The sequence below is a fragment of the Pseudorca crassidens genome, chromosome 16 (assembly GCF_039906515.1).
Source record: "Pseudorca crassidens isolate mPseCra1 chromosome 16, mPseCra1.hap1, whole genome shotgun sequence".
Classification (NCBI taxonomy): Eukaryota; Metazoa; Chordata; class Mammalia; order Artiodactyla; family Delphinidae; genus Pseudorca; species Pseudorca crassidens.
This window is the reverse complement of record NC_090311.1, coordinates 28,344,513-28,370,136: the sequence shown is the minus strand read 5'-3', so window position 1 is coordinate 28,370,136 and position 25,624 is coordinate 28,344,513. Positions and strand designations below refer to the sequence as shown.

Below are 25,624 nucleotides of genomic sequence, written 5' to 3'. Positions count from 1 at the left end.
TGGAAGGAGATGTAAGAAAACTGGTAACATTAGTTGCTTCTGGTTGAGAAGAGCTGGGTGGCAGGGGACAGATAGAAGAGTTTTCATTAAGCAGTTCTTGGTACCTTTCAAATTTTGTGCCATGTGAATGTATTAAAAATAAGTTACATTTAAAATATACTCAGGGTTTCCTGGTGACGCAGTGGTTGAGAGTCCGCCTGCCGATGCAGGGGACATGGGTTCGTGCCCTGGTCCGGGAAGATCCCACATGCCGCGGAGCGGCTGGGCCCGTGAGCCATGGCCGCTGAGCCTGCGCGTCCGGAGCCTGTGCTCCGCAACGGGAGAGGTCACAACAGTGAGAGGCCCGCGTACCGCAAAAAAAAAAAAAAAAAAAAAAAATATATATATATATATAAAATATGTATCATACATTAAAATAAACTTAAGCAAAATAAAACATTGCTTATGCAATTCATGTCAATCTGCCCTTTGCTAGTGGCTCAGCGAAGCTTTAATTTGCCTTCCCTGACTTCTCAGAACCTTCCCTTATCAGACATTCAAAACCTTGTCCTTTATTAATTCTCCACTGAATGCACTGCTTGGCCTCCTGGTGGACCAAGACTGGAGCTCCCAGGCTGGTGCTCTCATCCAACTTCGGCTTCGCCTATTGCATACCACGGTCACTGCACACTGTCCCTCCTTGTAAAGCTCTGAGCCGGGGCGGTTCCTAGGCCCTCTCCTCCCCCATCCCCCGCACGCCTTCAGCTCATCTCAGTCGGCTACCTAAATCCTCGGTTGTCTTGGGACAAGAAGGGGAAGGGAAAAACAAAAATAAACAGCTGATATTGTATGGGGGTGAGATTATGGATATTCTGTTTTCATTTCCTCTTTTATTGTTGTCATAACACACAGGTAATAAAATAAATTGAAAAAATGTTTGATTAATAATTAATTCCTTTCAGATACCAGTTTCTCTCATTTCTTTCATAATTCAAATTAATAACCTACAGATACTTATTTCAAGTGCCTTATGAAATCCTATAAATTGGCTTTTATGCTTTATAGGGTGACCTCTATAAAAATGGGGTCACCATGGCTACCTCTAATCAATGTGTGCTTCTTCTTCCTCAACCCCCCTGACCTCTGACCTCTCCAATTAAACTGAGAGCAGGACCCCAGGCTTCAGTTTCTCTTGCAGCTGTTCTGTACAGAATTTAACAGCCTATGCAGAGATGACAGAAAAGACCTGAGTCTGAATGTCAGTCCCATCAAGTACTAGCCATGTGACCCTGAGCAAATTACTTCCTGCTGTAAGTCTCAGTTTCCAATCTGTAAAGTAAGATTAATAGCAGCTAAACCTCATAGGGTTGTTGTAGGCAACAAGTGTGATAAAGCTTGACATACCTTGAAAGGGTGTGTGGAGTACAATAAATACCAGAGAAATGTAAGTTGCACTATCACCTAACATCCCACAGCCATTTCTGCAGGAGGGCAGAGCCGTGACTGTTCTTATGTCCATTTCTCTCCCAGGTAAGTCAGGTCAATACCACCTAGCCTAAGTCAACATCATGAGCCTACTCCCCTCTCTAGTGATCTGTGTAGGCATATGCATGTGACCCAGCTCTGGCCAATGAGAAACAAAGAGGATTCTGGTGAGGGGGCTCTGGAAAGGCTGCTTACTGTTAAATGACACAGGGTCAATTTTTCCTTCTGCTAGACGTTGTGATGTGTGTAGTGGAATGGCTAGAACTGTGGTAGCAACTTGTCACTATGATTCCAATAATATAGCAAAGTGATAAGATGACCCCTCCCACAAGGCAGCAGAGCTGGTCTGTATGACCAACAGAATATGGCAGAAGTGATGGTATGTAGTATCTGAGATCAGGTTATAGAAGACACTGGGGGGACTTCCCTGGTGGCACAGTGGTTAAAAATCCTCCTGCCAATGCAGGGGACACGGGTTCAAGCCCTGGTCCAGGAAGATCCCACATGCTGGGGAGCAACTAAGCCTGTGCACCACAACTACTGAGCCTGCGCTCTAGAGCCCGCGAGCCACAACTACTGAAGCCCGTAAGCCTAGAGCCCATGCTCTGCAACAAGAGAAGACACTGCAATGAGAAGCACCCCAACGAAGAGTAGCCCCCGCTCGCCACAACTAGAGAAAGCCCGCGCACAGCAATGAAGACCCAACGCAGCCAAAAATAAAGATAAATTAAAAAAAAAAAAAGAAGACGCTGGCTCCCATCTTGAGCTTCCTCTTCCTCCTGGATCACTCACTTTGAGGAAAGCCTGAGGTCATGAAGATGGTGAAGAGGCTCACATGACAAGGAACCGAGGCTTGATGAGCTGAGTGAGCTTTTGGAACTGGATCACTGATGGAGCCCCAGATGACAGCAGCCCAGGTAACAGTTCGACTCCAACCTCATGAGAGACCCTGAGCCAGAATCACCTAGCTAAGCCACTCCCAGATTGCTGAACCACAGGAAAGTGATCTAACGTGTTTCTAGTTTTAAGGCACTAAATTTTAGTATAATTTATTACACAGCAATAGATAACTAACACAATTCCCTTGTTTATAAGAAATAATTGTTTTTCAAACATTTTGACAATGACCCACATGAATAAATACATTTAAAATCATGACTCAGGGCTTCCCTGGTGGCACAGTGGTTGAGAATCTGCCTGCCAATGCGGGGGACACGGGTTCGAGCCCTGGTCCGGGAAGATCCCACATGTCGCGGAGCAACTAAGCCTGTGCGCCACAACTGCTGAGCTCTAGACCCGTGCACTCTAGAGCCCACAAGCCACAACTGCTGAGCCCACATGCCACAGCTACTGAAGCTCACGAGCCTAGAGCCTGTGCTCCACAAGAGAAGCCACCGCAATGAGAAGCTTCCGCACCGCAACGAAGAGTAGCCCCTGCTCGCAGCAACTAGAGAAAGCCCGTGTGCAGCAATGAAGACTCAACGCAGCCAAAAATAAAGTAAATTAATAAAAAAAAAAATCGTGACTCAGTATACATATACAAAGAATTGGAAAAAAGTTTCAAAAAACTATAGTTATTATTTACAGTACATTCTGATATCTTCTATTTTATTGGAAAAATATATATTGGGTGCTAATTTTTTTTAGAGACCATTCAGTAGTTTTTTTTTTATTATTAATAAGACTATAAATAAAGAAAGGCATCCTTTTTTTTTTTTGGCCACATGGCTTGCGGGATTCTTAGTTCCCTGACCAGAGATCGAACCCAGGTGCCCTGAAGTGGAAGCTCAGAGTCCTAACCACTGGACTGCTAGGGAATTCCCAAGAAAGGCAACTTTTCTTTTTTTTTTTTTTTTTGCAGTACGCGGGCCTCTCACTGTTGTGGCCTCTCCCGTTGCGGAGCACAGGCTCCGGACGCACAGGCTCAGTGGCCATGGCTCACGGGCCTAGCCGCTCCGCGGCATGTGGGATCTTCCCGGACTGGGGCACGAACCCGTGTCCCCTGCATCGGCAGGCGGACTCTCAACAACTGCGCCACCAGGGAAGCCTGAAAGGCAACTTTTTGAAGATCAATTCTCCACGGCATTTCTACATGACTTGGGACAGCTCTTGTCCCAGATTATATTTCCAAGGATGTTAATATAAACAGAAAGCCTTGGAAAATAGAGATAGATTCTCCTTCCTGGACAGACGGCAGGTTTGTTCCTGACCAGAATAACAATGTCTTCTTCCTGTACAAAGTTGGACGAATCTGCCAGCAGCCTGCTATAATACTGCGGTTTATCTAAGTGTGATTGGTTCCTTAGCTGTAAGATAAACCCACTGTGTTACTGGGTTCTAAACTGATCTCATGACCCACTAACAGGCTGCAACTGTTGGTCTGAAAAACATCATATCATGTGACAACAAAAATTTCTTCTATTGCAAGCATCCTCTATCACCTCAAGGTATATAAAAGGAGAAGCAGGGGCCAAATAACCTTCGAACTAAGTAATTAACACTTAATTTTCCTAACAAAACTACCAGCTGGGCCCTTCTTCCCCTGCCTCCTACCTATGAAATTAAACAAACAAACAAACAAAAAAACCTGCTTCTGAAACAATGGCAGGGGCTCATACCTACGGCATCGCTGATTTCCAGATCAGCCAATAATTGCTTTGAGACCTTAATCACCATCTGCATATTTCCAAAAAGTCCCTCAAAATCAATGTTTGGTATCTGAGAAAGGAAAACAAAACAAAGATGCAGAGAAATAAAATTAACGGCATATCATTCACATTAGGAACATCTCTTCAAAGGATGATACAAAAGCTGCTCAAGGTTATCTTCACTCACTCTCACGAAGTTTCCAGAGTGGGAACATCTAACATCGCCTTTAGTGTCACCATCTGTCCTTGATCCAACTACTTTCTGCTCCCCCCTCCCCCACTACCATAGTAAAATGACCGTAGAACCACCAATTTCTATAATTGTACTGGGACACAAATTCCACCCAGTACCCAAAATCGGATGGCACCGTCCACATCCTAGAGAAGTTCTGTGAGTGACTGCTCCAGGAGTCCACACTCAAGCTGAGCCCAGTGGTCAAGTAACAAGCAATAGGATTGTAAATCCCTGGGATACCAATAACGTTTTTTCCCTGTCTTCGGCATCTAAGAGAGTGTCTAGCATACACATATTAGTAAGACTTTCTGGAATAAACCTTATACAATCAGGTGCTACAGCCAGGTAACCCACCATCCCCAGACTTCATTATATTATTGCACAACCTCCCAGTAAAGTGACAATCCCAGACTCACTGGAACTGTTTTCAGGAGCCACAGAAACAGGAAATGTCCTAGGAATTATTGCAGTAACTTAAGTTAATAAGTTAATAATGGACTTGATAAGTGACAGGATGGTGAACGCTTAAGTTGATGACAAATGTAAACTGGGGCCCTTGAATTAAGAGCAGCAAACCCAATAAATTTTATTTCAAACCCAATAAATCTTTGTGGTGAAAGCTTCCATACCCTAATGCATCAGGCTTGGAGAACCACGTTCAAGGCAAAGCTAACTTTCTCCCACAGTTCCCACCTGTGCCTGCTGCAGGGGTACCATGATCCGCTCCAGACACATTTCCAGATCCCGAATGTAGTCTCTCTCCGTCTGAAGAAGTTCCTCTATCACCTTGGCTCTCTTCTCCAGCATCCTCTGCTCTGGGCTCTCAGTGGACACAGACCCAGAAGGGGCCACTAGTGCTGAAGACTGGGAGGAGAGGAGTGTCATTTCTAGAAAGGAAAAGAGAACTGGTCAGTAGCTCTGGGTGTAAAAGCAGACCTCTGCAATAGTTTCAGTTGAAAAGAACACATTCTTTGAGAACCAAAGGTCTCGCAATTGTCAATCATCAGGAAATCTGATCCTCAAGTCAGTTCTAATCACGAAGATGAAGAGCTTAGAAAGCCATCCCTGCAGAAAGAACTTCTCCCATCTGCGATACCATTTCTAGAATCTGTCCTAAAAACAAGTAGCTGGCCCATTTTATGAGGACAAATCAGCGTCTACAACCTCCTTGGGAAAGAGGTGGAAAGAGGTGCTGTTCTTAAAAAGAACTGCTTGGTTAAGAATCTGCCAGCCAATGCAGAGGACACAGGTTTGAGCCCTGGTCCAGGAAGATCCCACATGCTGTGGAGCAACTAAGCCCGTGCACCACAACTACTGAGCCTGTGCTCTAAAGCCTGCAAGCCACAACTACCGAGCCCGCGCACCACAACTACTGAAGCCTGTGTACCGCAACAAGAGAAGCCACCACAGTGAGAAGCCCGCACACTGCAATGAAGAGTAGCCCCTTGCCACAACTAGAGAAAGCCCGCGTGCAGCAACGAAGACCCAATGCAGCCATAAATAAATAAATAAATAAAAAGAACTGTTTTCACTTAGTTAGGTATAAAACCCGTTTCATGAACTTAGCAGCAGAAATACCAAGCTGGAAGTTACAAATACTGATACAGCACATTAAAAATAATATTATGGGGAACATAATAATGCCAACTAAGGGAAAGACAAAAATTAGGTAGGAATTATCTGTCTGAGATCTGGGTGACTGTAGGGCCCACCTTATTCCAGTTACTGTGATGGTGGATTAATATTAGCATGTAATAAAATATGTAAAAACTGTTTAGATTCTCCCTATCAAAACATTAATGAAGGGGACTTCCTTGGTGGCTCAGTGGTTAAGAATCCGCCTGCCAATGCAGGGAACACAGGTTTGAGCCCTGGTCCGAGAAGATCCCACATGCCACGGAGCAACTAAGCCTATGGGTCACAACTACTGAGCCTGCACTCTAGAGCCAGCAAGCCACAACTACTGAGCCCACTTGCCTAGAGCCTGTGCTCCCTAACAAGAGAAGTCACCGCAATGAGAAGCCCGCGCACCGCAACAAATACCCAACGCAGCCAAAAATAAAAAAATAAAATAAATTTATAAAACAACAACAACAACAACCAAAAAAACATTAATGAAGACTCACAAGCAAGTTTTGCTACTTCAAATGTCCTTGAAGATACAAATGTCCTATAAGTAGGAAGTTCTTTAATAGTATTTTCAATTAAAAAAACCTCTATAAAACCACACCACATGATCTAAGAATGAAAACAAATATGTATTTTGTCATTAGCTTTTACAAATACCTGTTACTTAGATACATATGAGGAGAGAACTATTATGCATGAGATGGCATTTGTTCATTTAAAATGAAAGTTAAATGCTAAAATAAACAACTGAGAAAATTTCAACAGTGAAGCAATCTCTGCTGTTTACTTCAAATTCCTTAAGATCCACTTTAAAAAATGACAAATTTGGTAAGTAAACATACTAGCAAGTCTGAGTATGATTACAAGAATGTTTTTACCCAGATCTAAGAAGCAAAAACACAAGTGTTCAAACTACTTACGGAAAACTAGGCTTTCACAGCAGATTTTAGTCTCCAAAAACCTTCCCCACTGCTCCTTCTCTAAGAATTTAGGAATTGCAATGTTTAAAAAGTGTAACCCAGATTCTGGTTTCTAAAAACCACTCTTCAGTAAAAGGAACCAGAATTCTTCATGTGGAAAGGGCATGGAGCCAACTTGAAGTAGCTCCCACTGGCCAAATCTGTACAATTTGAGTATCAAAATAACTAAGCACAGCAAAGCATTGTAATCCATTGACTAAAATAAGAATCCACGAGCTCTTATTGATAGTATATAAGTATATAAATAAATGGGGGAGAAGAGAAAGCTCTTTCTTATGGTAGAATGTCAGCTAATAAATATAGAACAATGGAATTAGAAAAATCAGTATTTTGCAATCATCGGAATAAAATTTGGTTCAGGAACAAACCATCAGTGAATGATTCTGGTGTTGGTGGTAGGGTTTTGATGATGATCGGGATATCTACATAGTTTTGAACTAGTTATTAAAAATTATTTATTACAAAAATGAAAAAGTGACTCTAGAGTGGAGAAGTGGGTTACACCATAACCTAGTAATCAAAATTAACACGACCAATTAGGGACAAATAGACATCATGTGCTACCAAATGTCAGGTCTAGAAATAACACAATATCCCTATATAGAAAGACAGTCAAAGATGCATAATCTGAAATGAATCTTGAGGAAACATCAGACAAACCTAGGGGTTTGCATCCTTCAAAATGTCATGTCATAAAAGACAGAGGAAGCCTGAGGAGCAATTCCCAATTAAAGGTAACTGAAGGACTTCCCTGGTAGTCCAGTGGTTAAGACTCCAAGCTTTCACTGCAGGGGGTGTGGATTCCATCCCTGGTTGGGGAACTAAGATCCCACATGCACATGGTGCAGCCAGGAAAAAAAAAAAAAGGAAGAAAGAAAGAAGGAAGAAAAGATAACTGAAGAGATGACAAATAAATGCAATGTGTGATCCTGAACTGAATCCTGATCTGGGGAAAAAATTGCTACAAAGGACATTAATAGGACAAGCTGATGAAACTGGAATATAGACTATAGATTGGGTGTATGATTAAACCAATTAAAAATTTCCTGAAATGGACAGCTACATGTAGAAGAATGAAATTCGAACATTCTCTAACACCATATACAAAAATAACTCAAAATGGATTAAAGACCTAAATGTAAGACCAGATATTATAAAACTCTTAGAGGAAAACACAGGCAGAACACTCTTTGACATAAATTGCAGCAAAATATTTTGGATCCATCTCCTAAAGTAAAGGAAATAAAAGCAAAAATAAACGGGACCTAATTAAACTTAAAAGCTTTCTCACAGCAAAGGAAATCACTGATAAAATGAAAAGACAACCTACTGAAAGGAGAAAACATTTGCAAATGATATGACCGATAAGGGATTAATATCCAATATATATAAACAGTTCATACAACTATACATCAAAAAAACAAACAATGCAGGACTTCCCCGGTGACGCAGTGGAGAAGACTCTGCGCTCCCAATGCAGGGGGCCCGGGTTCGATCCCTGGTCAGGGAACTAGATCCCACATGCATGCCACAACAAAGAGTTTGCATGCCACAGCTAAGGAGCCCGCTGGTGCAACCAAATAAATTAATAAATATTAAAAAAAAAACAAAACGCTATTTCAAAATGGGCAGAAGAACTGAATAGACATTTTTCCAAAGAGGAAATGCAGACGGCATATGAAAAGATGCTTAACATCAGTAATCACAGGGAAATGCAAATCAAAACCACAATGAGATATTAACTCACACCTGTCAGAATCGTTATGATCAAAAAGAACACAAATAACAAACGTTGGCAAAGATGTGGAGAAAAGGGAACCCTCCTACACTGTTGGTGGGAATGTAAACTGGTGTACCCACTGTATAAAATGGTATGGAGGTTTCTCAAAAAACTAAAAACAGAACTACCATATGACCCACCAATTCCACTCCTGGGTATATATCTGAAAAAAACAAAAACACTAATTCAAAAAGATATATGCACCCCAGTGCTCATAGCAGCATTATTTACAATAGCCAAGACATGGAAGCAACCTAAGTGTCCATCAACAGATGAATGGATAAAGAAGATGTGGTGTGTATACATATACACACACACAATGGAATACTACTCAGCCATAAAAAAAGAACAAACCGTTGCCACTTGCAGTAACACTGATAGACTTGGAGGGCATCATGCAAAGTGAAATAAATCAGACAAAGACAAATACTGTATAATATCATTTATATGTGGAATCTTTTTCTTTGGCTGCTCCATGCAGCACATGGGAGCTTAGCTCCCTGACAAGGGATTGAACTTGCGCTCCCTGCACTGGAATCTCCGAGTCTTAACCACTGGACTGCCAGGGAAGTCCCTTATATGTGGAATCTAAACAATACAACAAACTAGTGAATATAACAAAAAAGAAGCAGACTCACAGATATAGAGAACAAACTAGTGGTTACCAGTGTGGGCGGGGAGGGGCAATAAAAGGGTGCGGGAGTGGGAGGCACAAACTGCTGGGTATAGGATAGGCTCAAGGATGTACTGTACAACACGGAGAATACAGCCAATATTTTCGAATTACTGTAAATAGAAAGTAACCTTTAAAAATTGTATTAAAAATTTTTTTAATAAAAAAATTCCTGACATGGCACATCTATGGTGGTCATGTATGAAAATATCCATATTACACACTGACACTTACTAAGGGGCATAATATATGCAACCTAGTCTCAAACAGTAAAGAAAAAAAAGTGTGTGTGTGTGTGTGTGTGTGTGTGTGTGTGTGTGTGTGTAGAGAGAGAGGGAGAAAGTGAGCGAGAGAGAAAATGAAAACAAAAATTTGGCATAATGTTAAATACTGGCAAATGTGAATAAAGGAGGATCTGTGTACCACTGCAATTTTCTATAAATTTGATATTATTCAAAATAAAACGTAAAAAGACATAATTAGAAAATTTCTCTTTTTTGGTAGAATGACAAAATTTCAAGCATAACTCTTATTTCATCAGAAATTAAGTAAATCATGATTAAATTAATTGTAGTGTACAAAAAATTGATTTTCAATGGCCTTAAATTTTCTTCGTGATTTCAAAGCTACAGAATTTCAGACCCAAATATGGTTTCAGAAGCTGTAAGTTGAGAAGAGAAATTCACCTTAAACACAGGACTAAAAAGCTCTGGAAAGGGAGAACACTCACTGAATTCCTACCACGTGCTAGGTGCTTTACGAGTTATGTCCCTGAACTCATTTAATATTCACATCAAAACTCTAAAGTAGTATTACTATTCCCATTTAACAGATAAGAAAACCTAGCCTTTGAGAGACTGACCAACTTGTCCCAGCCTATGTGATGAGTAAATGGCAGTTCTGGAATTTGAATCTAAATATATTTAAATCCAAATCCTGTATTTAAATCCACTTAATCCTGCACCATTCTGCCTCTCTAGCCTGGAATCTCAATTTAAAAAGGTCAGGGCCGGGGCTTCCCTCGTGGCTCAGTGGTTGAGAGTCTGCCTGCCGATGCATCTGCCTGCCGATGCAGGGGACACGGGTTCGTGCCCCGGTCCGGGAAGATCCCACATGCCGCGGAGTGGCTGGGCCCGTGAGCCATGGCCGCTGAGCCTGCGCGTCCGGAGCCTGTGCTCCACAGCGGGAGAGGCCACAACAGTGAGAGGCCCGTGTACCGAAAAAAAAAAAAAAAAGGTCAGGGCCTATTTGCTTCAAATCTTAAAAATTCCCTGGAAACTATTATCTCTCAGGAATCAAAGTTCTATTAATTATAATACTTGAAAGCATAAAATACCAGCAAGCACTCATCAATTAGAAGTCAGCAACTTACAACCTAAGAGACACAATTAGATTTTTATTTATATTTAAAAAGAGAAAAAGAAATGGTAACAATTCTTCTAAAATATCAGCATGCTATTTTTTCCCTGCAGGTAGATTTATAAATTCTGGAACAGACTTTAAAAAACAAAAAGGAAAACAGTTTAGCTCGATCAAAAATCCCTGTGGGGTGTTTTTGCTAAATTGTGTTTCCTGGGCATCACCCCTGAGACTGATTCAGCAAATCTGGGTGGATCTGCAGTTTTAACAAAATGCTAGGTGCTTCTGAAGATGCAGGTGACCTCCAGGCTCCACACACACATGAATTAATACTCAAGGATTAAATCAAACTAGGAACACCTGGATTGAAATAGCTGCAAATGTAAAATTGTTTTTCCATTATTCCAAATATACCCTAGGGGGGAAAAAATGATCAACAATTTTACTATCTGGGACACCAAAGTGAGAGAGGGGGCCCCTCACCCTGAAAGCCTTTGAATCGCGCACTCCCCCACTCTTTAACTGGGGGAACCCTGAGAAAGTCCATTTTCACCTCTGGGCCTCAGCGTCCTCATACGTACAATGAGGATAATAATACCTGTTTTGCAGAACTGCTGAGCAAATTAAACAAGGTAATTACTCAACACAAGTTAGTTCTCCCACAACGGGCCAGAAAATGCTACCTGACCAGGTTAAGGTAAAATGCACCGAGGAGAAATGGTTCAGATACCATAAAGTTCCACTTTTCTATAAGAACAATAAAATCTGGGGATGCGGAAGCACATGGAGGAAACTGAGGCCCAGTACCAGCCTAACAATAAAAGTTGCAGACTAGCCCCACTTTCTTCCTAGGGCGGCCCGGGAGGCGTTAGGAGCTGGGGCTGACTGCACAAACTTACTACTGTGATAAAGCAATTAGGGATGGGTTGTTTTTTTTCTTTTGTCCCACCCCATCCCCTCCCCCGCAAAGTCCCCATTCCATTCCTTCTCAAGATATCCTCACCCCCTCAGGTTAGTGCATGGTCCCAGGCTCATACCTCAGTGTTCCTAGGAAGCGATTCAGTTAACCTGCAGCTTCCCACAATTCTACCAACCACATTCCAAAGCAGAGTTAAAGAGAAAAGCCGCTCACTCTTCCCTTGCCTCTGAAAGCTGGCTCCGTCTTTGCTGGGGAGAATCTTTGAACCCCGGCGAGGTCCCAAGCGGCACTTGAATGAGGCGGCTAACTGTTCTACCTGCTTTTGTGAGGCTCCAGCAACCCCGGAACATACCTGCAGCGCCAAAATTCTGGTGCAAATGTTCCCACGGGTGGAAGGGCTGGCAGCCAGAGCAGAATCTTCCCAGAGCTCTGGAATGCTCCACAACCCCCTAAAATCCTTTGAATAGGGTAGGCATTTCCCCCAGGCTTTCCCATATTTACATATGAATCGTCCCGAGTCCTCCAGGCTATCACAACAGGGCCTGTTCTAAAGGACGGAACTGGAATTCTCCAATTCCTGGACTGAGATGCAGAAGAGCGGGCCCAGCTCTGCTCAGACTCAATGCCTTTTCCCTATTAGCTTTCCTTTCCTAGTCCTAAAACAGCCAAAACTCCACTTCAGGAGTTGTTTTTTTTTTAGGTTTGTTTTTTTTAATGTATTTATTTTTGGCTGCGTTGGGTCTTTGTTGCTGCGTGCGGGCTTTCTCTAGTGGCAGTGAGCAGGGGCTCACTCTTCCTTGCAGTGCATGGGCTTCCACTTCCACTGCTCTTGTTGCAGAGCACAGGCTCTAGGCACATGGGCTTCAGTAGTTGTGGCACGTGGGCTCAGTATTTGTGGCTCATGGGCTGTCGAGCGCAGGCAGGCTCAGTAGTTGTGGCACACGGGCTTAGTTGCTCCGCTGCACGTGGGATCTTCCCAGACCAGGGCTCGAACCCGTGTCCCCTGCATTGGCAGGTGGATTCTTAACCACTGCGCCACCATGGAAGCCCACTTCAGGAGCTTTTAATCACGAGTTTTATCTCTTTTTCCTACCCCTTGCTACATATTGTGTTTTTTTGGATACTCTTTTCAGGGAAGCAGTCTTATGATAAGAGGCAAGGATGTAAAGGGGGCAGCATTTGTCTACTTTTCTGCCCTTAGGACCTCTCATTCGGCAGGCAGTCCCTCTCCCTGGCCAGGCACAGGTCTCACTCCCCCCCCCCCCCCAGGTCTTGGTACTCTAGGTACCTTACCCTAAAGCCATCAGAATGCAGATCTTACCAGGCTGGTCCCAGGACAGCAAGAACAGCACAGAGTAATTCACTGGAATTGGGAGCCATGCTCACAGCTCACATTTACATTTTAAAAGAAAGTGAGGAAAAGAAAGTTGCCGAACAACATGTCATTTTTGTTTAAAAAAAGAAGGTGGAAGAAGAGGAGGAGAGAGAAAAAAAAGAGAGAAAACATGCAAAAACCTCTACATATTTCCATATACACACATATAATATGTAAGTGCACAGAGAAAGGTCTGGGAAGAGAATACACTAGACTTCTCAGCGAGTTTTGCCTCAGAGAGGGAACTGGGATTTGGGATAGAAGGATCAATGGGGACTTGAGCTGAATCAGTACTTTTTAATCTCACAAGAATCTATTAATGTATTGCCAGTAATTTAAGACAAACTGTCATGCTAGCCAAGATTCATCTCTACTAGTGAAATTTTAAGCAATCTGAGAGAAGAACTTTTGGTAAAGAGCCATCCCACTGCTACTAGGATGGCACCATTGACTCCTGAGGCGTTACTGGATGGTGCCTAACTCCCGGGTTGTTGCTTCCCTCCACCATCGAATGGAGCTCTTTTTAACTTTAAATTTTACCACATATTTATATGGCACTTACTCTATGTGTCAAGCATTGTTCAGGCACTTTACAAATACTGGCTTATTTAACCCTCATCACAATCCTACTATCGTCCCCATCTCACTACTGATGAATGAAGAGAAATTCAGTAACTGGCCAAGTATGTGGAAGATGTGAGCCCACACTGGCTCCAGAGCCTGCAATTGCTACTCTGCCTCTAGTGCTTTTTCCAGGCAGGCAAATCTTGGGAACTGTGACCTGGAAATCTACTTGTGGGTTTTGGTGACCACCTGGTAGCTAATGATAAAATGATGTGATTTTAAAGCACACTTAACCTCTGTGTAGCCACAGGTCACCCACCATTAAGACTGTGAACAATTATGTATCTAATCACATATACATATGTTCACATCATTATAGCTGTAAAACCCTACTCAGTATAACGTAAATAATTCCCCAGACAGAATCAAATCTAGCAGTGTCATACACAGTAAATATTCAATAGTATTCCAGACAATTTATGGCAGAAATTATGTGCAAGTGAAGGGATGTTTACCAGCGCATAAAGAAAATTTAGAAACCACCAAAATTTCTCCCAAAAGGGGCCTGTTAAATAAATTGCTGTGTATCTGCATAACAGAATGCTATTACAGCCACTGAGATACAGATTTATATTCATTAATACAGAACATTGTCTCATGTGTGTCGTTAAATGGAAAAAGATTACAAAAGAGCTTGTGAAAGAACTGCAATTTTGTTAAAAAGGGAAAAATATTTTCAATGCACATATTTGAAAATGAAAAAGTCTTGGTGACAAAATTCTGATTTTTTTCTTTTCTTTTCAACTTACTGTATTTTCTAGTTTTCCTCTAGTGAACATATAATATTGACATGACAAATAATAAGGTGGAAAAAAACATTTGCTATACAACAAGAATACTCAGTCCTCTCTCAATTACCCTGTTAAATCCCTTTCAAATTCTTTCCTCACTTTTTTATAATCTGAGACTTCTTTCCTGACCTAATCCCTTCAAATTGCTGAAGAAAATGGGTAATAAAACACTTGAAATAACAGTTTGCTAGTCTAATAAGAAAAGCAAAAAAAAAAACCCACCTGCTTAGCAATCTGTCTAGAAAACTCTGAGAGGAAGCGATCTTTGTAAATTTGTTCATATTCCCACCAGGCCAAGCAGGGGATCATTAAGTCCTGGTTTTCCATGTGACCACATCACTCCAGCCGGCCCACCTAGCCCCACCACTTCTTTTCCTTCAGCACCTATGTTACTTGTATTTGGAGAAAGTTTATCCGGCTCAATGTTAAACTTTCAGCACTGTGGTCCCTGGCTTTTCTGTAGGACTCATAGCAGACTCTTCCCGGATCACCAGACTTCAGGGAAGAATCTATTATATTTTGGTCCTAAATCTCAACAGTAACTGAAAAAACTTTCCCTGTGCCTTTTGCTCAGTGACTGCCTTGCCTATTTTGGCAAGTAGCCTCCATCCAGCACAATCCCTGCTGGGAGGGTTTCCACCTCGGGAAACCCATTTCCCCCTTCTTCTACCAGGGCCTACCCTGGCCTCTAAAAGAAGAGCAAACAAGAGTCAAGTGCCCAGAGTACAAGAGTCTGCAACTTCTTATGCTGCCAGGATAGCGAAATTAACACTAGATCCTCTGAAACACCATTTTTGAACACTCACCAAATCCTAGAAAGGTGTGCTGTTAGGGTGCTTAAAACTATGAGGTTATTATTATTGTTGAATCTTTAGGCAGCAGAAGTGAAATAACCAAGAAGGCAAAGATAGTTTTTGTAAAATAATAATTAGAAATAAACCATCACTGTTTAATAAGCAAATTTTGATTACAATCAGCCAATAAAACTTTACATGAAAACTTTATTTTCAGACACACATCTGATGTTTTATTTACCAGGTCTCTTGAAGGAAGGTATTATTGCTCTCATTTTTCAAATGAGAGCAAAAAGCAATGAAATGACTTGCCTGAGACCACGCAGCTAATAACTATTCAAAACTAGCATCTCAAGCCGGTGCTTTCCATCAAATGTCAAGGCCTGTTCTGGGTTGCATGGCTTTTTGATATGAGTGTGGCTGTTTCCTGCACTGTATTTCCATTTTTGATAATAACATTACAGTGATGTCTCAAATTTTGCTCATTAACAGGACCCTCTGGTTATTTTTCTATCCTACTCTAGAAAACCAGATTTTCTTCAGCTTCTATTAGTTTACTTTTATTCCTTCCACTTGTTCTCACATTTTATGTATCTTTTAGAACTGTGTACAAAACAAAACAAAAACCAGTTGATCTGAGTTATAATCCCGTTCAAAGTTTTAATTACAAAAATATATGAAAATATTGAATAGAGAGCTACCAAGCAGACTGCTAGGAGATGGGGCAAAGTACAGAAAGCTGAAAAGTCCTCTAAAGCTTTCTTCCGTCTCAGGCAAGTCATTTCATCTGTCTGGTCCTCAGGAACAGCAAACCAAGTGGCGTGAAACTAGGTGGTGTTAGACATAAATTCATGAAACAAAACAATAATACAAAATAGAATGAACTTAAGCATTACGTATTTTGGTTACATTAATTTAAAAGGGTGAACCCAGTCTTTCAAAATAAGGATTCTTTCCAAGTGTGATCCAATATTTTTATGGTAAAACCTGATTAAGCCTAGGATATCAGTTAGTACTATCTTATTTTCTAGCTGAAACCTGGGGAAAAAAACAAAACCTCAATATGAGGGAACATAAATTGGGTTTTCCCCGGGACCCCAGCCATTCATGCTGTACAGGCTTCAATGAGCTCTCGGCATTCCAATAGTCACTCTGTTCCCTTATATCTCCCCAGGCTTCCACTTCTAGGGACACATGTGGAGCTGCTTCTAGATCTTCCGAGGGCAGCAGGCTCAGTGAATTAAGGTACTCAGACTACAAGTCAGAAGATCTGGGGTCTAGCCCTGCCCCCACCTTACCTGAAATGTTACACAGCCTCTCTGGGCTGTTGTTCCCAGGTGTGTATAACAGAGCAGTTGAGCCTCTTTGATTACTTCCAGGCTCTAAAATCTTATGTACTTTCCTACTCTGTTACTTCACTTACTCCTCTTGGTTTGGTATAACTACACTAGTCTCTAACTAGCTCCACAAGGAGTGTCACTTAGCGTGTCACTTAGTGACTAACCTGGGCAGTTAGTCGCTTCCCCTCCCCGAGGTCTGTGCTATTACGGAACATAGCACAACATATTTTAAGTATTTGTTTCCTTATTATTCCTTGAACATAACAAGCTCAGCTTGTCTCTGTGCTTTTCTGCTTACCTACTGTCCTTTTAGCCCAGTTAGATGAAGGCTTCTCTAGTCCTTGGATTACTCTTTTCTCTAAACTTTACTTCTTGAGTAACAACACAAAATAATACTTACTATTTATCTTTTGATGTACATGTTCTGTGCCCTCAAATAGAATATTTCACTGGATAACAAATATTCATTGAGTACCTACTGTATGCTATGTAAGGGTCTGGAAACACCACCTTCACTGCCATCATGGAGATTAGAGTCTACTGAACTTTTCTGCATACCTAATCTGTACCTAATTTACAGCAGGTAGCACAGCAACCAGCACTTAAGAGAAGGCACCAATTATTATTATTATTTAGAGTGCCCTACACATTGTTCTGCATGATTGTAATGAAAAACACTATGCAAAGATTTTAAAAAATCATTAAATATCCTAATTTTTGTTTGTCTTAAGTACTTAGCTGCCATACCTATGACACTGGGGTAAATAAGGTTTCAATCTTCCCCTGAGGGGCAGAGGGTGGAGAGCAGAGGAAACTGAATTCCATATCTCCAAATCACTGAGGAAAGGACTAGAGGAATTCTACAATAATTTTTATCTAAGTATTGCTGTGAGGTCAATGGTAAGTGGAAGCATCTCCATATTTCAGTAGATGCTAAGATGCGCACTTTTTCATATTTTAACATTTCAGAAATGGAAATGTCTTTTCCAATCAATAGCATGTTAATTAAAGTCTTCTAGGGACTTCCCTGGTGGTCGAGTGGATAAGACTCCACGCTCCCAATGCAGCGGGCCAGGGTTCGATCCCTGTTTGGGGAACTAGATCCTGCACGCATGCCGCAACTAAGAGCCCACATGACGCAACTAAGGGCCCACATGCTGCAAGTAAAAATCCTGCATGCCACAACGAAGATCCCGTGTGCCACAACTAAGAAGCCCACGTGCTGCAACTAAGACCTGGGGCAGCCAAAAATAAAAATTAATTAATTAATTAATTTTTAAAAGGAACTAGTTTAAAAAAAAAGGCTTCTAATTAGAAGTCTTTCTTTTTAAAAATTTTTAAAAATTTATTTATTTTTATTAAAAAAAATTTTTTTTTTCATTTTTGGCCATGCCACTCTGCTTGTGGGATCTTAGTTCCCCAACCACGGACCAGGGATTGAACCCGGGCCCTTGGCAGTGAGAGCACTGAGTCCTAACCACTGGACCACTGGGGAATTTCCTCTTCTTTCTTTCTAATGCTACATAAATTATTCAGTGTCTTACAATAGATGGTGTTTTAGATTCAACGAAATGCAATATATTTCATCTGTTTGCCTCCTCTCAGCTTATGATTTGAAGGGGTTTCTTGATACCATAGAATGAGGTCCGTGATCTAGAATCTAGCCCAGCTCCCTGCTGTGTGGCCATGTACACAAATGTGTATCTTCCCACCAGAAATGACTTGCATTGCACTGTCACACCCCTGTGGCTTGACAGCCTGATGTTTACACAGTTCGGGCACTTTCTGGTTTCTCAGGAAATATCAAATTGGACAACTCTGTGTTAGGGTGGGAGTGTCAAGTTTCTGAGCTCCCAGCCCAACACTCCTTTGAAGGCTGGGCCTGCCGTGGCACTGCAAGTTAGCTGCTTGAATTCACCCCCCTCCCACTGCCCCCGCTTCAACATCCTCAGGTCCACAGGAATGACAATGCCCTAGAATACTGCCTCTTCCTATCCTACCTCAATTTCTTGCCTTTCCTGGTTATCTTTTTGCTTTTACAGAGACCTGGGATCTTCCCAGAGCAATATTCCTTTATCGATGATGAAACATTACATAAAAATAATGTAGGTAACAGCTTGTGGAGAAAGCAGACAGTCTAGCTTACTGAGACTACCACACATGATCCCAGTAGGCAGGACCGCCTTACTTTCTCTAAAGCTTCGATTATCTCCCAACTCTTGACAAAATAGGACCCTTCATTTATTCCCTTTTGCCTCCACATATTTTCTCATTCCCTCTCCTTTGCTTCCTACCTACTCATCTATCTTCAAACAAGCACTGACATCTGATTTTAAAAAGTAAATACACGAAAACTTTGTTCAACTCTGTGCCCCCCTCAGCCACAGTCACACCTCTTTGATGCTTTCTATGCAAGGCCTTGAAAGAGTGGTCTTCATGCCCTCCCTCTATGACCTCCCTCCCCCATCTAAATCCTTTGCAATTAATTGTGTCATCACTATATTCCAATAATATTGCCTTTTTAGTCAACCGATAACCTCAACAAACCCACGGCATCATCCTTGACTTCCCTGCAGCATCTGAAAGTGTTGGCCATTCTCTCCTACTCTATGTCCTCTGGTTTTCTTCTGCCCTCCCCTAGTGTTCCTGCCATCTCTCCTCCTCCTGTCCCACGCTGTGGGCGTCCCCTAAGCCCAGTTCTCAGACGCTTGTGCTTTCCCCAGCCATTCCCATCCTCAGAGAAGTCATCCACTCACAGTGTCAGTGATCACGTCTCAGAGGGTGAATCACCACGTGCAGGTCCAGCTCTGACTCCTTCCTCAGGTTCTGGTCCGAACTCCCATCTGGTTTGTAAGATTTCAATACGCTAGTTCTTCCCCACACCGTGTTCCTCTTTGTCACCACAACTCTGCATCTTTGCTCATAGGCTTTCCCCAGCTGGGAATTTTCTCCTTGCTTCTCTCTTCCTATCTCAACCCCACTACTCCTTTAAGCTTTAGCTCAAATTCAAACATCTTCCTAAAGTCTTTTCCATTAACCCAAGTAAAAACTGAGCTATTCCTCTTCTGATTGTCCATAGCATTAACTGTCTATGCTAGATACTTCTCTACTTTATTTAATTATTCATATTTTTACATTTTGTCTCTTCAACTGATCTATAAACTCCCGTGATGGGGAGGGGTCAGGGGGAGGTATCCTTCCCTGGATACCCCAATGCTTGGTACAGTGCTAAGTACAAACACTAGTTAATAAACACCTGTTGAACTGCATTCAAAGGGGATATGGGATCTATGTGCTGGTATAGTATGATTCATGATGATGATAGCAGCTCATGTTTATTTAGCATTTACTATGTGCCAGGCTCTGTTGCACTATTCTGAATATTTGCACATCTATAAACTCACCTATTCCTCATAATACTATCATGTACGTACATTATCTGGTTTTGTTGATGAGGAAACTGCAGCATAGAGACAATAAATAATTTATACAAAGTTACACAGGTAGCAGGGCCAAGGTGGGGGAAGGTACCTAATAGTTCTTCTTATTGCAGTTATAAAATTATATTTGAATCATTTGCTTATATGCTGCTTTCTGTTTAAAACTGTGAGTTCCTGAAGGCAGGCACAAGTCTTATTCATCTTATCCAATGTCTCATTAGAGACACGGCTTGCATTTGGGGCAGAACAATTCTTCACTGTGTAGGATGGTCCTACACCCTGAAGACATTTAGTGTCCCTGGTCCTTGCCTCATAAGTGCAAGTAGTCCCCTGCACCCTGCCATTGTGACAACCAAAAGATATCTCCACCCATTTCCAAATGCTGGGGCTGAGCTCGCCAAGCCTCAGAAAGCCTGCCGCCTCCAGAGCCCTCTACATACCAAATCGACACCTCAACAGTCCCTAGAGCTCTGATTTAAGCTAGGTGATTCCCCATCCCAGCCTTCACTACTGCCATTGGACCACGGCTGGATACCTAATCAATGAACGGTTAATTCATATGATGAGGCCTAACTAAAAAACTCAAGCTGAGTCAATTATACTCTCTCCTGGGAATTTGAATTAAGAACCACCAGGCAGGGCTTCCCTGGTGGCGTAGTGGTTGAGAGTCCGCCTGCCAATGCAGGGGACACGGGTTCGCGCCCCAGTCCGGGAAGATCCCATATACCACGGAGCGGCTAGGCCCGTGAGCCATGGCCGCTGAGCCTGCACGTCCGGAGTCTGTGCTCCGCAACGGGAGAGGCCACAACAGTGAGAGGCCCACGTACCGCAAAAAAAAAAAAAAAAAAAAAAGAACTACCAGGCAGATTAGATAGAACAGAGGCAGAAGCTGCAAGAATGCCCCAGAGAGTGTTGGGACAACTATGGTTATGTGCAATCTAGTGAAGGAGTAGAAAATATAAGTGGAAGGTGTTGGTCTGTGGTTAGAGAAGACCAAGGCAGAGGCTCAGAGAACAGCAAAAACATCTTGAGGAAAGATGGCCTGTGAGAGAGGGATACAGAGAAAGCGAACAGCTGGTCCACGGGGTACCTGGCGTCAGTCCACTTGTACTACAACAGCAGCCTTAGTCCTCCTCAGGGTCTTAAGGTCGTTTCTGTCTAACCAGAACATAGTACAGTGTTTGGTACTCAGTAAATTTGTTAGATAAAGATACATGAATGGCTCATGTTTGTTAAAACAGAACCAAATTAGAATAAAAGCTGCAAAAAGGGCTCTGAAAACTGTAAAGCATGTAAAATTAAAGTGGTACCACTATTACTACTGCTGATGATGAAATGCCACAGTTCATTCTGCTGAACTTTTGTTACTGCCCAGTTAATTCCTAGAAGCAGGCCCCTGGTCTCTGGAGGGGCAGAGACCTCTTGGCACCTGCTATACTCATGGCTTGTAAGCAGCCTATGAAATTAAGAAGGATACAAAGCTAATGCCTTGGGGACTTCCCTTGTGGCCCAGTGGTTAAGAATCTGCCTTCCAATGCAGGGGATGTGGTTCAATCCCTGGTCAGGGAACTAAGATCCCACATGCTGTGGGGCAACTGAGCCCCCATGCTCTGGAGCCCACATGCCACAACTAGAGAGAAGCCTGCATGCCACAATGAAAGATCCCCCATGCCACAATGAAGACCCCGTGTGCCACATGTAAGACCCAATGCAACCAAATAAATAGTAAATAAATATTAAAAGAAAAAAAAGTTAACGTCTTGGATTGACTGGCAGATATTTTATTCCAATAGTCTGAATACAGACTGTAGCTATAGAGATATATTCACATACTCGCAATGAAAAGAAACCTTGACTCTGAGAGTCTTAAAAACTTTGAACTATCTGTGTAACACTGGGAAAAGTGCCTTCAAATCTGCGCAGGTTTTTATCTTGGGAGAAAAACAAAACAAGATTTTCTTGCTCCACTGCAATTACTGTCCAAACTTTTAAGGAACCGCTTTTACAGTAGGCCCTCTGTATCCACAGGCTCTGCCTCTGCCAATTCAACCAACTGCAGAGAGAAAATATTTTTAAAATCCAGAAAGTTCCAAAGCAAAACTTGAATTTGCTACACTGGCAACTGTTTAAACAGCATTTACACTGCATTTACAACCATTTACAGAGTATTAGGTATTATAAGTAACTGAGATGATTTAAAGTATATGGGAGGATGTGCATTAGGTTACCTGTAAATACTATGCCATTTTATCGAAGGGACTTGAGCATCTGTGGATTTTGGTATCTGCAAGGCTGTGAAGGTGGGGGTAGGGTGTTGGTCTTGGAACCAACCCCTCGCAGATACAGATACCAAGAGATGACTATAAATCCCTCATCACCACTTCCCTCCTAAACTCCCTGTAATATGCCTTGTGTCTCTGTTGCTCCTATTCCTCACCTCATGTCCCAATGGTCTTTACTTAGAACACATCCTCTCATAGCTTTGCCGCATGTAACACAGTTGAACCCACCCCATTCGAAGCCCTTCTCTGGCTCCCATAACACAATACTTTTCTGCTCTTCTATGTTCATTTATTTGAAATGAACCTAAACCTGCACTTCTGGCTTTAACTGTGGTGCTGTAGTAAAAGCACTGGTCTGGGCATCAAGAGACCCAGTTTCTATTCCTGGTCTAAGGATCGACCAGTTACCTTGGCCACACGGTTCAACTTCTCTGAGCTCTGTCTCTTCATTTATAAACTGAGTGAGTTGGATTTAAGTATTTTTTCACAGTGTGACTCACATTTTACATTGTGCTTCAGTAGATACATACATACATTTATCTAATCCATGTATGTATGTTATATACACACACTCAGAAGTATTACATGCTTACTTTTACTACATGAGATGTACTTGAAACTTTCTATTCATTTCTATTTTATTTTTCAAAAAATGCTAGTTGTAACCCACTAAATAGACTTCAAAACCCAATCACGGGTGGTTACCCACATGTATAAAATACTAGACTTGTTGAAATGTCAGGTTCCTTCTAGTAATAATATAAGAGGATTTTGTGTTGTAGCCTTCCAACCTTGAACCATTAGCCTTAACTCACATCTGGATTCCAGCTTTCTATTTCTCTCTGTAAGAGTTCTTCATTTAGATATCATAATATCACTTAAATTAACCTAGTTAACATGGAATTTGAAGCACCAGGTCCCCTTCCCATCAAAACTATTTATGTTATTAGCAAGTGTAAAATCCTAGTGTTGACTTTTGGTCTAGTAATGGTAGAGTAACCTACATTGTACTAACCTCCCTACTGAAAATTATTAGCAACTCTGGACAAGATTTTTTTTTTTTTTTTTTTTTGCCATACGCGGGCCTCTCACTGTTGTGGCCTCTCCCGTTGCGGAGCACAGGCTCCGGACGCGCAGGCTCAGCGGCCATGGCTCACAGGCCCAGCCGCTCCGCGGCATGTGGGATCTTCCTGGACCGGGGCATGAACCTGTGTCCCCTGCATCGGCAGGCAGACTCTCAACCACTGCGCCACCAGGGAAGCCCCCCGGACAAGATTTTTTTTAAAAAAATAACTGTGTGAAGACACTAGAAAGCCACCAAAAGCAGCCAGACACTGGAGGGGATACGACTCGAAACATGGCTGGAAAACTAGGTAAGATCCCTATTTACCTGATACCTCCTCCCCCTACCCCAAGGCAATCCCTAGTCTTTCAGCATGCTGGAGAATAAAGCAAAAACTGAGAGCCAGCAAGTGGTAATCTTACTGGGCTGCAGAGTCAAAAAGGTTCTGGGGCTCTGAAGTGGCTTGATGTTAAGGGAGAAATCCTGCAAAAGAGTACGCTGCAGAGAGGACAGCCCCAAAATCTATGCAGAAATTCCCTTCAAATCCTTGAACTGTGCATGCAGTGATGAGACTCCAGGGAACCCAGCAGAAAGCAATAACAGCTGGAGGCTAAAGAGCCCGGCAGATATTCAGAACTCTCTGCAGCTGGGAAGACAGTTTGAAATCTGAGTCCCTTCAAATCAGGAAGTTCAATAAATATGTCCAGTGTTCCACTTAGAAACCTCTGCAGAGCCGCACCTTAGGAGTAAGGCCCACCTCCCAGGAGCCATACCCTAGGACTAAGGGCAAAACCGTAACAAACCTGCCCTAACAAAAATCTAAGCTTGAGGCCTTCACAGGAGAAACTGATAAGAAAGGTGAGGGGAAGGAAAAACCCTGGCAGACCAACTTGGTTTCTAGCCTGGAAGATGGTCGAGGAGCAGGCACTGAACAGCGCTTTGTCTCTCAGATGCAGCAGGTGGAGGGTGGGGAAGAGTGGGGGAGAGGAAGGCACGGGCATTCCACTTGGGTAATTACACCTGCAAACACAGGGTGCGAGGGCAGATGTCTGTCCAGTTGGGGGAGGGGGGTCAGTCTGGATCTCAGCAGGGCGGGGACCATGCAGTGACAATTGGGGTAGCGGAAGGATTTGTAAGGGGGATGAGAGGTGGGTAGATAAAAGATGAAGAAATCATAACTTATGAGCACCTACTATGTCCCAGACATGTGATTGTTTTATTTATATTATCTTACTACGAGACAGGTATGATCATCTTCATTTTACAAATAAGAAATCCAAAGCTCAGAGAAGCTAAGTAATTCCTCTAAAGTTACACTATTAGTAAATGGTGGAGCTGAGATGTGCATTCAAGGCAGAAGACCAACTCCAAAGCTTGTTTCCTTTCTGTAATTAACTGTTGTAACTGTGTAACTTTCAGGAAGGGCAGTGGCACATGTGCTGTAAAACAGCTAGCAAAGAACATTAGAAAACAAAAAGATCTCTGGGACAGACTAAGATTTTGTTACAAGTCAAGGAGGATATTAGTGGTATAAAAAGGGGTGTCAATATGAATATACTATCAAAAGTTAGTTAAGTCCTCAAGTAGAGAGAGAGTTGTAAAAATGGAAATGGTATAAAGTGGAACTGAGCTGATTTCAGAGAGCTCATAGGGCATATTACAACACTCCAGAGAGAAGGGTTTGACTGCTAAGTCAAACAGAATAAACACAATTAGGAGGCTTAATACAATAAGGAACTAAAGATAGGAAACAAAGTTCATCTAAGGAACGGCTGTGGGGGAAGGGAAAAAGAACGATGTAAAAACTAACCTAAGGAATCACAGAATCAGATTTTTTTTTGAGCTGGAAGGAATTTAGAAGTCATCCAATCCCTATCATTTCAGAGCAAAAATGCACCTAGGAAAAAACACCTAGCTGCTAAATATCTCAGCCTCCCAACTAAAGCCGGGTTTCATTTTTATCTTTATAAATACAGGTAGAAAGCCTGCTTTGTCCAAAATGGTGCCCTGGAAATTCAAGTTAAGTCAAGCCTGTGTTGAAAGACCACTGGATAAACCACTGGCAGTTCCAGGATCACACCAGGGACTTATGTTTTCAGTGGTCCCCACCACAAATCTAACCGGTGGGCCTATTCTGAAGGAGACCTGGATGAGAAAGCTTCACTTGGGAGGAAGGTGTGACATGGATTTTCCAGATTGTTCACATTTTCTGACTCTAATCCTTCTCC

The 25,624-nt window shown here is 42.3% G+C and overlaps 1 protein-coding gene across 6 annotated transcripts in view; it reads right to left on the bottom strand.

The window, feature by feature from the left end:
* DNMBP (dynamin binding protein) overlaps window positions 1–25,624 on the bottom strand; it is a 111,093-nt gene that overhangs the window by 21,827 nt on the left and 63,642 nt on the right. For all 6 annotated transcript variants that reach the window (XM_067709715.1, XM_067709716.1, XM_067709712.1 and 3 more), the window contains 2 exons: window positions 5,041–5,234; window positions 4,083–4,182 (listed from right to left, as the gene is read on the bottom strand). In XM_067709715.1, coding sequence (XP_067565816.1) covers window positions 4,083–4,182; window positions 5,041–5,234 — 294 coding nt within the window. The remainder of the gene's footprint in view (window positions 1–4,082; window positions 4,183–5,040; window positions 5,235–25,624) is intronic.